This window comes from Fringilla coelebs, assembly GCF_963513975.1.
Source record: "Fringilla coelebs genome assembly, chromosome: 1".
NCBI lineage: Eukaryota > Metazoa > Chordata > Aves > Passeriformes > Fringillidae > Fringilla > Fringilla coelebs.
Window position 1 is genome coordinate 145,483,221 of NC_140028.1, and position 13,261 is coordinate 145,496,481.

Below are 13,261 nucleotides of genomic sequence, written 5' to 3' on the forward strand. Positions count from 1 at the left end.
GTCCAGCTCCTGGACTCCAAGAGTTACACTACATGCCTGGGAGTACTGTCCAAACACTTGAACTCTGTCAGGCTTGGTGTGGTTCAGAGGGCTGTTAGAGCAGCTCTACAAGGTAAGCAAGAAAGATGTTTTGCACTTACACGGGGCTGTGTGAAGCTGAGCATCCAAATGCTGAACAACATGAACACGCTGCTCATTCCACACAGTGTTGGGACATCTCACAAAGCTGGAGGGGACCTGCTCAGTGACAGAGCACATTCTTGCTTTCCTTCCACTGTCAGCACTAAGGTTTGCATAACCCAGGTTATTTAGGTGCTTCATTCCCATTCAAATAAAAATTTAAAAAAGACATCTCTAAGCATGCTGTCATCTCTCAGAACTACACCTGGGAACAATAAAAGGGCTGTTGCTCCGTTTTCCCCCTGCATGGCAGCCGGCAGAAGGAAGCAAACCACAACCCGTCCCTCTCTGCCCTGTGCTGCCACCCTCGAGCAGAACCGAGCACACCCGGCTCACGTCTTGCCGAACAGACCGATCTTGCCGCGGAGGAGCGGGAAGGCGAGCGGGCCAGATGGTGCTTTTGAGTGCCCTCCGTGCTGTGAGGAGCATCCCCTCGCTGTACCACGAGCATCACCGCTGCCGTGGCCGGCGTGCGGCGGGCAGAGCGCTCTGTGTGCCGCCCGCGGCTCCGGCTCCGGTCCTGCGGGACAGAGCCAGCGCCTCTCTCCCTGCTCGCCCTTCTCTGTGCCTCCAGAGCCACCTCTCACCTCGGCAGGCTCTGGGCTGGTGCAGGAGGAGCGCACGGGAGCGCACGGGCAGTACGAGCACAGCTGGAAGCACAGCGCTCTCCATCTCCCGGTGGCCGCGGGTCCCGCCGCGCCGCTCGGGATGCGAGAGCCCCTCCCAAAGAACGGGGCTCCTGGAAGAAACCAATGCCTCTCCCTTAACAGCCATGGAGAGACCGGGGCTGAGATAATTCCCTTTTCCACCAGCATCCCCATCAGTAAGGATCACACCTTTTTTATGGTTTTGAAGTACCCAAGCCAACTGCAATTTCAGAAGGATACCAGTGCAGCCCAGCAGCGTTTTATCACTGCATTTAATCTGGGGCTCCATGACCCATTCAGTTCATCAGGTTTATTTAGTTTACCTTCTCCATGGGCCCTTGAGGAGCAGCCCTGACTGGGAGCACCACCACAGCCCTACAGAGAGTAATAGGCTCCACCAAGCTGTAGAAGAATGTTATCTTAGACAGCACAAGTTCTAACATCATTATAGCACAAGAATTTTGTATCACCAGGGCTTCATACCTCCTCAATGTTTCTGGCAACGCAGCTCCTCTATGCACTGCCAATCCCTGGTCCTTGCAACAGCCATCTGACTCCTCTTACTCCAGACCCCATCAATCCACTCTTTTATACCACTTGTTCTTATTGGCTACAGGTGTGGCCCATTAAGATCAAGCCTGCTTCTAATCTTTAGTAATTGGTCCAGCTGCAGCTCATTGGGGGATAAGATTACCTTCTGTACCACCTTCATTTACCCATACTGTATTCCCCTACAGAAGAACTCCTTGGGGCATCTCCAAGAGCAAGAAGGGAGCCAGGAGAAGCGGTGTGGAATGGGAGCTGCTGCTCAGCTGGGGCTGCCAGGCAGAAGGATGGGGAGCAGGGGTCTGAAAAACAGCCCAGCTGCTCCACACCCAGGCACACCATGTACACATCACCGTACCCTGAAGGCCAGATGACTGGGGAGGGCAGGAGGTGCTGCCTTGCACCTCGTGCTGGGGAATCCAGGACACAATCCCTGCAGGACAGTCACCTGTGGAATCACCAGGGAGGGGAAGGTGATGTAGTGCACACACAGTGGGTACATGGTGGCTTGGAGGTGTGTGAGTAACAGTGGTGGACAAGCTGATCTGATGAGCAACAGCAAATTTGTTGTCAAATAAATTTCATTAAAAAGTTATTTGCTATGATCTGCATGCAAGCACTGGCCAATTTGATGGTTTCAGAAAGAATTTTTAGGGTATATGCTACTTTCAGTGTTCTCCAGGTGCCTTAAATGCTCACTTTAATAAGAAGCAGCCCTGACACTCATTTTGGTTGGCAACTATTAACAGCTTATAAAGTAGCCCGGGGGCTTTAGTCAGAGTAACGTGCTCTGAAATCCCCTGTAAGGCCGAGGTTTGTGCTGCAGAGCCGCAGGAAGCAGAGGAGCTGCATCACCTCTCCTCAGCATCTACCTGCCTCCTTTTAAAAAGTCTCAGAAAAGCTTAATTACTTAATACCATGGGTTCTCAGTTTCTTTCTGCATTCAAATTCCAGATATTGAGTGACCCCTTGGGCCAGCAAGCATGCTTGCACTTTGCATCTGCTGTCTGTTTAATATTCACCCCAGCGCTGTGACGGGCAGGTGGAAGGTCCAAGGCACGCAGCAGGAGCATCCTGCCTTAGTGCACCTGGAAACTTTGGCATCAGGTGAGCAGCTGAGGAGAGAAAAAACATCACAGAACTGCAGCTCCCAGGCAATTGTGAGAGAGGCTCCATATGCTCCGGTGCCCACCGAAAGAGCCATTTGGCAACGCATCAAAATGATTCCTCCCTCCTCTTCAAAGGCAGGTCTCTGCTCAAACTGTGAAAATACGTGACCATGGCTCTGCTTTTCCCCTCTAAAGTCTGCCTGACAGCAGCAAAGATAGCTTGTGGGACAGGATATCGGGCTGTTAGCAGATCTAGAAGGTGATCACATTAATTTTCACCATGGTCTATGTGACACAGGCTCTTTTGGGTTGGAAAGAGCCCTGTTTGGTCCAGCTGTGAGATACTGCAGAGGCAGCACCCTGACCAATGTGTCAACAGTTTCCTGATAGCCAGAGCTCCAGAACAGCACCACAGAGGAGCAGTAGTGAAAAGGTGGGACATGTGATGGACTTGAGCAAGGTGAACCCAACCAGGCATGGTTTAAGCTTTGGGACTGCCCAGCCCAGTGTCTTATGAAGAACCAGGTGATCCAAACATTGAATTGGGCAAGAAGAAGCAGATCTTGGGGTCGTGTGGCACCTCAGCTATTGGTTTGGCATCTTGAGCCCAGAGACAAGGAGGTCTTCTTCACCAGCAGAGATGCTAATTCTGAAAGGCTGCCCTCCTCTCTACCAGCAACTGAGGCTGGTGGGCCCTGTGCTTAACCAGGATTTGGGGATGGAAAGGCACAAGGAAGAAGCACCGACCTCAGGCTGCAGCCCTGAACTGATGAAAAATGCATGGTTTCCAACACTTGCACAGACTCAGGACCTGGTGAGCAGCAGGCAGTCTGGAATGGTACAGAGGTGTCCACTCTCTGCAGCCACCAGTGGGAAGGGACTGAACTGGGCAGAGTGGATATCTCAGCCACCTGGACTTTGTGTCCTCTCCCAGGAGGGCAGTCAGGGCTGGGGGAATATTTTTCCTGCAATTAGAGCTGCAGTGGAAGGTTTTTTACCCCTCTCTTTCTCCTTCCTGCAGAGATGACCAGATCTGTGGTAGTGGCTGCCTGGCCACACTTGGTCTTACCAAAAGCAGGGTGGGGACTAGAAACTGGATTAGGAACAATTTTGCTGGGAATGGCTCCAGCAGAAAACCAAGGGGAGGGTATAGCTCCAGTTTTATCTTTCCCCATCCCAGTTCCCATCAGAGAGCTTTGCTGGGGCAGTGCCTGCTCCATGGATAGCCCCTGGAGCTGCAGCCAGCCCTGTTTGGTCCCATCCACCAGCAGCAGTGGGGCTCCAGCACGGCAGGAGCTGCTGTTCCCACTGCTGAAATGGGTAGGCAGAGAGCAACAACAATGCACGGGGGGATCCAGGGAAAGGGCCCATCTCTCTTGCTTTTGAGGATGATTAGGGACAGTATTTGACTTGGCTAGCATGGAAAATGACACAGAATGGCAATGCTGGGGCTGACAGCCTGGCAGTGGCGAGGAGGAGGGAGGAGCAAAAAAAGATGAACTGAAATCGCAGCCTCTCCTCCAGTGACCAGAATAAAACCCACAGCTGGACACAGCCAGGCACAGGTGAGAAATAAGCCTGCTTGCTCCTGAAATGCTGAAAAGTCCCATATGCTCCTGATGCACCCCATCTCAGCCTTGTCTCTCCTCCTGCAACCGGAGCCCCATCCTGCTGCTCCTGGTCATGTTCCTTTCCCTCATGCCAGGTTGAAATGCTCCCAACCAGTTTTTATCCTCACTTCTCTGTAGAAGTGACCTTATTTTCTGTATTTACACCTTTCCCAGTCCATAAGTCACTAGCAATTATTGGAAAGTTTGAACCTCATATTGGTTTCTTCTTCAATTTTTAATGGAGGCATTGAATGTCGTCAAGTTGGATTCATTATTGAGTGAATACTTTATTTCACCATGTGCTGCAATCAAAAACATCAATGTGAATTATTTTAATTATATTTATTTCCTGTAATTTTTTATTCACCGAGTCATTTATCAGCTCTTCCGCTTCTTTTGCCAAGGATCAATTTCAAGCTGTAAATCAGTAACAGCATTTGTCTTAGAAATACTTGGCTCTCCAAATTTGCCTTTTTAAAATATTGGCACAGCTCCAGCTCTTTTCCAGTCTTCTGCAACTTCCTCAGCACCTCAGTCTAACTGAAAATAATGAGGACTTAAAGAGCTCTTTGGCCATGTCCTAAATTCAATGAAATGCTGGCAATGTCATGATTTTCATGCCAGGGTGTGTCCCAGTGGGGATGCTAATTCTGTCATGGATGTTTCAGTCCACTGTTCTTGCACGGAGCATTCATGGTGCTTGTATCATGTTTACCATGACTTTGCTGGAGCCTCAGGGGGATGTTCTACCAGAGATGGTAAAATAAGTGGTACAAGAGTAAAACACAATGAACAAAGCAGCTCAAACCACTGCCTTGCAAAATTCACTTTGACACTTTGTCAGTCACACCTCACCACTGCAATCACTGGAAGGAATAGCCATTAATTAACTTTGTCAGGTGAAATTTCTTTAATTACCTGCAATTCTACTTCCAGGAAACTCCCACTTTCAGCTGCTGCTGACAGTCCAAAGGACACATCTCCTAGCAGTAATTTTTTTGAAAAGCCCTGAAAAATTACCAGGGGATGAAATCATGTGTGTCTCACCTCTGGCTGCATAGGGCAGGTGCATGTCCTGGAGTCACCTGCCTGCGATGAGAAGAGAGCCCAGCAGGCTGGGGTGAAGGAGGAAGGTGGTTAGCTAGCCTGTCCTGTAATCCATGGGCATTCTTCAATGACCTTTTCTTTCTTCCCTAAAAAGTAAAAGGAACCCAGAGCAAACTGCCCAGAGAGCTGCTGCTCCTTGAACCCTGACAGCATCGCGAGGAGACGCTCAGCAGCAGCTGGAATCCAGCACACGCTGCCCTCGCTACCGAGCTCCCAAACAGATGTTCATTGGATTGTCAGGGCACTGAGAGGGAACTAAATTAATTGTAAGTGGGAGCAGGTTAGTTAAATCTGCTCTGGAAGTATTATATAGCCATTAAACTGCGTACAAAACTCAATAATAATGGGTAATAACGTTCTTCCTAGGAATTAAATAGAAGCTCAATTTATAATGCTGCTCAGCATTCAAACCAGAGTTCCACCTTCCTGGTACATGATCAACATTTTGTAATTAATCCTCACAAAGCCTCGGTGAGGCAGATCTCTTCACACCACTGATTCTGTGTATAAATGGGAACAAGAAGGTACAAGATGCCTCCTTTGAAGCTGTGGTTGCCTGTGTCTTCAAACATGATTTGCATCTCTGGGAGCCCACTCAGCATCTGTGTTTGAATAATGAGAGGTTTGTAAAAAGCCTCGGAGCCTGGATCAGATGCCCAGGTCTCTTTGTGCCACTTCCCTGTGCTGAGATCATTGTGGCATGTTTCAGTGTGATTCTGCAGTGCAACCTCCAGAATAATGATATTTTCCCTGCCTGGTCATATTGCATAGCAGGGATGATCTTCAGAAGGAAAGCCCATGGTGTTAGGTCTCAAGTATGAGCTGCAGGAATTGGCCAAAAGCTCCTAATTTTGTCAAGATTTAAAAGAACAAATCTTATGACCAACTGGAAGCTGTTTCTTTCCAGAAAATGATTGTATCAGATGTGATCTGTCAAATAAAGGTTAGTGTAATTTACACCAGGATGGTGGAATACTCATGACTACAGGCAAATTGGAATTATCTAGTGTCACTTCAAAATGATCTCCTGTCTCCCTGTCACTGTTTAAGGCACAGCATGAATAAACAAACAGAGGATGTAATGAGAGGGAGCTTCATCCCAGCACCAAACTGCAACTAAAGTAGGGAATTTCCCAATGATTTCAGCTTAACTTCTGTCTGCTCACAGTGGACATTGAGTTTACAGCTGATTGCACACCCTGCACGAGGACTTCACACAACAGAGACAAGAGAATCTGCAATACTCATCAAAGAGCAAATAAAAATGGCATGGACACAGCTGGGACTGACATGGGGTTGTACAGACATGATGTTAGGTGTGAAAATGGGGATCTAAGTTCCAACTGCCCAAGTAATCCATGCTTTAGAGTATCACTCTGGGAGCCTAAGAAGGAGTCTCCTACTTTCAGGCACCACCAAGCTTAGCTGAAGCTCTGGCTTGAACAAGGAAGCATTTCTTCCAAGTCATTTTTGGCTAAACAAGCCTTGGCACAACAAAAGCAGCAATTCTCAAATGGAGCAACTCAGCATCAGTGATGGATTGTCCAGAGAAAGCAGCACAGCCTTTACATATTCAGTAAAAAAAAGCAGTTTAAGAGTTTATTACAATTTTTGATACATCAGAGATATCACTAATAATATTTTAATATATGAAACAAAGAAAGAAAATGCTCTTTACTAGTTGGAAAGATTGGCCCACAGTTAGGGGGCAGGTTAGAGCCTCTTTCATGGGAGTTAAATGATTACTCCCATCCCACCCATCTTCTCCTTGAATTAATTAACATTAAAAATATGTTTTTACGAGACAAGACATGCCACATAAAAATCTGATTCACTGCAAAAATTCTCCTGTGCTTTCAATGAGGGCAGGGTTTTACCCAATATTTCTAACAGACTTTTATAAGAGGGTGTTAAGGAAGATGTCAAGGGCTATCCTATTTCTCTTCTTGCCAAAAGGCAGGATCAACAATGTCCATGTCAGTGCTGATGGATGTTTGTCTAACTGATCCTGAAAGGGCTGCAACATTTTAATAGCACCTTGACCTCTGCTTCCATTTTCACCAGAGACAGCAAAAGAAAAAGGGCTTTTATTGGCAAGACTGCCAGGATTTTTGTCTCTTTTAAAGGACCAGTGACAATTTTAACATCTGATGTCTCACAATCTACTACAGATAGAAATTAATACTACCCAACCCCAGGGATCTTTACCATCATTAATTGACATCTTTCCCTTTTATCTCTCCTTGAGATATCTGACATGAAATCAGGTCATTCAGATTTCCAGCTTGTATTATTTCCCACCATTTTAATTGTGGTCTGATTTCAGTGGCTGTCCCAAAACCAAGTTAAAACAAATGCTTTCCTTATCTGCAGACCTGTCAGTCCTTCAGGAGGGCAGTATAAAGCGTGTAACCCTAATTCTAGGAGTGAAATGCCAACTATTATAATTAAGTTGGCAATGTGGAAGGGCTGGGAGGCAACAGAGCAGTAACGACCACGTGGGATGGAGCCTTAGAGGGGTGGGCAGAGAAGGACAGGTGGGCAAAAAAATAAATATTCAAGCCTGGTCCTTGCAGGAGAAAAGCTCCATGGTTTGATTATGCGTCCAGAAAGAAATATCACCAGCCATTAACTGCCCTTTGCTTGCCACCCAGTGCTTATGGAAACAAAGTGGAGTTTTTGCTTTGGTTTCAAGTTCTGGATTGCATTCAGAATTAGTAAAACACAACTCCTCATTGAAAGGCAACTTGAAATACACCCCTTGCATCCCCTGAAACTACAGGAAATCTGCCCACAGCTGCTCAAAATACATTAATGCTTTAAAATGGGAAACAACAGACAGGAAGATTAGCATTTACAGCTGGTATTTCCAAACATAAAGGTCTGAGGCAGATGCTCACATGTAGCAGTTGGGGAACGAGAGGTGAGTTTCCCATGCATTCTCTCTCATTCCAGAGTACACCATGCATTAAGCTTTCACAAAAATTTTGTTTAAAAAAAAAAAAATCCTGCTACACAGAATCCAAAAGCAAACAGACACAATTTGTTCTTCCCAAAGTACGTGAGGAAAAGCTTGGTACTTGTAGTCTGTGCTCAACCCTTACCAAGGGTTTTATTTCCCAAAAAACAAACACTTTGCAGTCTTTACCAGTGAAAGACAAGACAAACCACATTTACAGCCAAGCCATAAAATATGTACTCTCATATGTAATCACAAAACCTCCTGATGTTATAGGGTCCCAGCTCTGCACATGGGACAAAGGTGATTGATGCTGGGGGATACCATCAGGGCCAAACCAAGGTTTCTTTGCCTGGGGACTCCTCTGCACCTTTGGTGCCACCAAGCAGAGCATCACTGGGGAGGCAGGAGGAACACAGCAGGGCACTGGAGCAAGGATGCCAGGCTGCTGGCAGGAGAAGCCCTTACATGCTACTTGCAGGAAAAACAGCAGCTAAGAGGCTGGGATGGAGAGCCTGCCTAGGGACTGGGACTGTGTCTGGGACATACGACCCATGGCGATGCCTTTTTAGCATCACCTCAGTATCTGTGGCTTTGAACTTCCTCAGGAATTTGGTCAGAATCAATGACACTTAAAATCAGCTTCCTGGGGCAGCAGGAAAGCTTTTTCTGCTCACTGCTGCCTAAAGAATAGGTTCCTGAAGGCGTTGTTGTAGTTTTTGTTGAAAGCAGTGTAGATGAGTGGATTAAAAAAGGAATTTGAATAGCCCAGCCATAGAAAAATGCTCTTCCAAACGGGTGGGATGTCACATGAGCAGAGTGGGTTGATGAGCTCTGTGATGAAGAAGGGGATCCAGCAGAGCACGAAGACCCCAATAAGGATGCCCACCATGAGGGCAGCTTTCTTTTCCTTCTGCTCTCTCCACGTGTCTCCGTCCGTCTGGAACGTCACGGTGGCGTGACGGACAGTGAAGACCATCTGTGGCTGCTGGGCAGCTTCTTTCACCTGCCAAACAAAAGCACAAGTTGCACCATATGTACCCCAGCCAGGTGATCCCACACAGCAGGTACAGAGTCCAACAGTGCAAGCAAGGGCCAGGGCTCCAGGGGAAACACAGGCCATGCAGGTCACACTCTAACTGAGGGCAAGGTGGCTGTATAACCTCCTCTGGGTGATGGAGACTATTTAAGTGAGATCAGAAACTAGAGGGAGTACTGAGGGTGCATGGGGTTACTCACAATGTAGCACAATAAGATTACTTCCCCACTTCAATCTGATCAGCAGCACAGGCACACACCCACATGCCGTGCACAGAAGTCTGCTTACTTCCTCTAAACCCATTGAGTTTAAGAGTTCTTGGTAGGAGAGGAGAGAAAATTAGCACACATTTGCTTCCTCCCTGCAAGAAATCTTTACAGTGCAGAGTCACCGTGCCTGGGATGAACTGACATGATGCAGTCATGATTAGGAAAGATTTCCAAGGACATTCTGCACAAGTGCTTTCTGTCTGGGTAAATTCACAGTGTCCCCAAAGCCCCAGCTGGTTGCCAGGGTATCATCCCCAGCAGACACAGCTGCCCATCCCTCCACTGTCCCCTTGCCTCCCCAGGGGAGGGACGGTGACCCCTTACTCATGCTGGCGAGCACTGATTCAGCATTCCATGGGGGGACATCCGTGAGTCACCACTCGCCCACGTGGAGCTCAGGCTGGCAGTATGTCCCAAAGTTGTTTCAGCTACACCTTGAGTACTCACAGCTGGGGGCTTGGAAGGAGCCAACAGACTGGGTTTGCAAGCTTTGCAGTCAGCCTTTCCTTGGAAGGCTCCAGGATCCACAGGGCTTTGGTGGATCACTGTTCACTTGCACACTTTTGGTTTAAGTTTCCCCCACTTCTGCAAAGGCTATGCCTGCTGCCAGTACTTGACCCGAGCAAAACACAACCAAGCTGACCTACCTCCAGTGCTTCTGGTGTCATGGGGGTGATGGAGTTGCTCTTGCGAGATCCGATTCGAAACTTGGCAGCCCTGTAGATCTTCCAGTACACAAAGAGCACCACGCAGAGGGGCAGGTAGAAAGCCCCAAAGGTGGAGAAGATGGTGTAGGAAGGCTCCCGGCTGACTTGGCACTCTTCACTGTCCTCTGAGTAAGTCTCTCCCCAGCCAAAGAGCAGCGGGGCCAGAGAGATGAAGGCGGAGAGCGCCCAGGTGAGAGCAATCATGATGTTGGAGATGCGGCGCCGGGTGCGGAGTGTGTACTCCAGGTGGCGGGTAATGGACCAGTAGCGGTCGAGGGCAATGGCCGTGACATTCCAGATGCTGGCAGTGCAGCACAGCACATCGAAGGAGATCCACACCTGGCAGAGCGACCGGCCCAGCCGCCACCGCCGCCCGGACAACTCGTGCACCAAGCTGAGGGGCATGACGAGGGCTGCCACCATCACGTCAGAGACGGCCATGGAGGCCACCAGGTTGTGGGGCACCCGGTGGAAACTGCGCACGCGGAGGATGGTGGCCAGGACCAGCCCGTTCCAGAGGAACGTGGCCACCACCAGCATGGCCAACAGGGCGAGAACCAACACGCTGAAGACGGAGAGAGGGGCCTGGCCGCCCTCGGGGCCGGCGGAGGACCCGCTCCTGTTGCCGCCGTCCGGCGTCGTATCGGCGAGGCAGCTGAGGTTGAGCGGGCGCTCCATGCCGGGGCTGCGGGGCTCCTCCGGGCTGCGGCGGGCGCGGCGGCGGCGGGAGGCGCTGCCCGCGCCGGGAGCGGGGAAAGCGCCGCCCTACCGCGGGCGCGGGGGGTCCCCGGCCGCCCCGAGCGCCGCCGGGCGCGGGGGCTCCCGGCTGGCGGCCGCCGGGGGCTTCATCCCCGGCAGGAAGAGCCCTGCGTCAGCCGCGGCTGGCGGCAGCCCCCGACCCGCCCCAGAGCGAGAGGCGGCGGCTCCGCGGGCGCGGGGGGTGCGCGGCTGGAGCGGGGCGGCTGCGGGGCGGCGCGGAGCGGCTGGAGCGGGGCGGCGCTGGCGGCGGCGGCGGAGCGGCTGGAGCGGGGCGGAGGAGCCTCGGGCGGCCCCTGCGGAGGAGCCGCGCCGCGGGCTGGCGGGGCCGGGGCGGGCAGGTGAGTCCGCGCCGTGCGCGGGTGCGGGGCGGGCAGCCCCGGCGGGAGCGGCCGCGGAGGGAGAGGTGCTGCTTAGTCATGTCCGTGCGCGGGTCGGAACCGGCCCCGGGCCGAGCGGGAGGGCAGAGCCGCCGGCCCCTGCCCCAGCCGGCTGTCCCTGCCCGGTACGTGCCGCCCCTGCCCCTACCGCAGCCCGCTGCCCGCTGTCCTTGCCCTGCCCGCTGCCCATCCCCTGCCTGCTTCCCGCTGCCCGCACCGTGCCGGTATCAGACCCGGCTTTGTCTCGGGGTGGCTTCGCCCCCTCCGGGCGTATTTCGTGTCAGCCGCAGAAAGTTAGCATCCCTGTGAAATTGTCCCTAGGCTCCTCTAAATATGGGTTAGTGAGGCGCCGCGGGAATTTCCTTGCTCCCAGATAGGCTACAGTCTGCACCCAGGAAACCTGTTAGTATCCCTGGTTATTCTGCGTAGGGGCAATGTGGCAGGGGATTATTTCTTCGAGAACTTCAGTGCTTGCATTTCCTAACTTGTTAGCAATTGTTGGGGCTTTTATTAGAGATAATAATTCACTTGACTGCTCTTATTAATTGTCTATTTAATAACATTAGCTATTAATGAAATGCTTGAGCATTTCCTATGGTTTTTAGTACACTAATTGTGATGAGTAGTGGGATTCTGGGCTTCCTACCAGAAGTTAGAATCTAACCCCACTGAGCAGCATTCCCTGTGCCCCAGCTCCATGCAGGGATGCCACCCAGCTCCAGCCCACAAGCCTTGGATGGCATCCAGGCAGGGCAGTGCTGGTGCCTGCACTCTTCTTCTCCAGACAGTCCTGGGATACCTGTCCTAAGAGCTTTTTGGGTCAGACACGTGAGGTGAGAAGCTGGCAGGCACTAACACGGGGCTCACAGTTTGCATCTCTTGGGGGAGAGGGAAGGAAGGAAGGGCATCTGTGTTAAGATCAGGTGACAATGACATTTACTGGTGATCTGCAGTTTGAGAGAGAGAGAGCTGGGGAGAAGACACAAACAGAGATGTTCAGGGAGTACTCCATGCATTCCATGCTCGTGGTATACGGAGGGTAAAGCCAAACTGGAGCTTCCTTCTGCCTCTCCTGAATCTCTCTGGATTTTTTAATGAAAACAGCACGTAACAATAACAAAGGGTAATGAACAAGATGTTTTCGATTGCTGCTGCTTGTTCCGCTGTGCTACCAAGGGAAATGCAAAGCAGCGTATCCAAAACAGGTCCAGGACCTTGTTTTGGTGGGATGGGATCTTCCCCATATGAATTCATTCAGTGCCATGCTACCCATTCTCAGAACCAGGGATCCTATTGTAGCATTGGAACAAATGTAGCCTTAGAGACTATAACATCCTTTTGGAAATAAACTGCCATCTTTTGGGGGGAGAAATTATTATTTTATCTTTTATACACAAGAATTCTGACAATTTTGGAATGAGTAGGTTTTTTTTTACTTAAGACTCAAAGGACAAGTAGGGTTTGCAGCCTTTCATAAAGCATCTTGATTTAAAATTCCTGCTTCATAAGGTGCAAAACATCATTGATTGTCATTATATTGATCAAAACACTTAGCAGCTCCAAGGTTGAGAGCTTTTTGTTGTGTGGGCTCTTCCCAAAAAAAAACTATGACCCAGAATTAATAGAATCAACCACAAATTATAAAATATGTGCTCCTGAAAATAGATTATTATTTTTTGTTTCAGGAAAAAATAGACAAAAATTACATTTAAAGGGAAATGAAAATAAAATGTATTAAATCTAAACAAGTAAAACTAGATTATGTTCTCATGAAAAATCATTAATTCTTTCATTATTTTACTTATTCAACTTTAAAAATATATGTTGGCAGATGCTGGAGCTGAATGGGTCAGTTGAGAAGTGAAGGGAAGTACAGAACATAGACAAATATATATATATATTTACAAATATGTATATATATATATATTTATGTGTATATATACGTATAAGTA

General features: G+C 49.5%; 1 protein-coding gene across 1 annotated transcript; it reads right to left on the reverse strand.

Annotated features, from left to right (window-relative positions):
* Positions 1–8,831: 8,831 nt before the first annotated feature.
* On the reverse strand, positions 8,832–10,851 carry HTR5A (5-hydroxytryptamine receptor 5A; the record flags this gene model as incomplete). The annotated part of the gene is made up of 2 exons (XM_084222928.1): positions 8,832–9,164; positions 10,114–10,851. 2 exons carry the CDS (start codon positions 10,849–10,851, stop codon positions 8,832–8,834), a joined length of 1,071 nt encoding a protein of 356 aa, XP_084079054.1.
* Between the last annotated feature and the right edge of the window lie 2,410 nt (positions 10,852–13,261).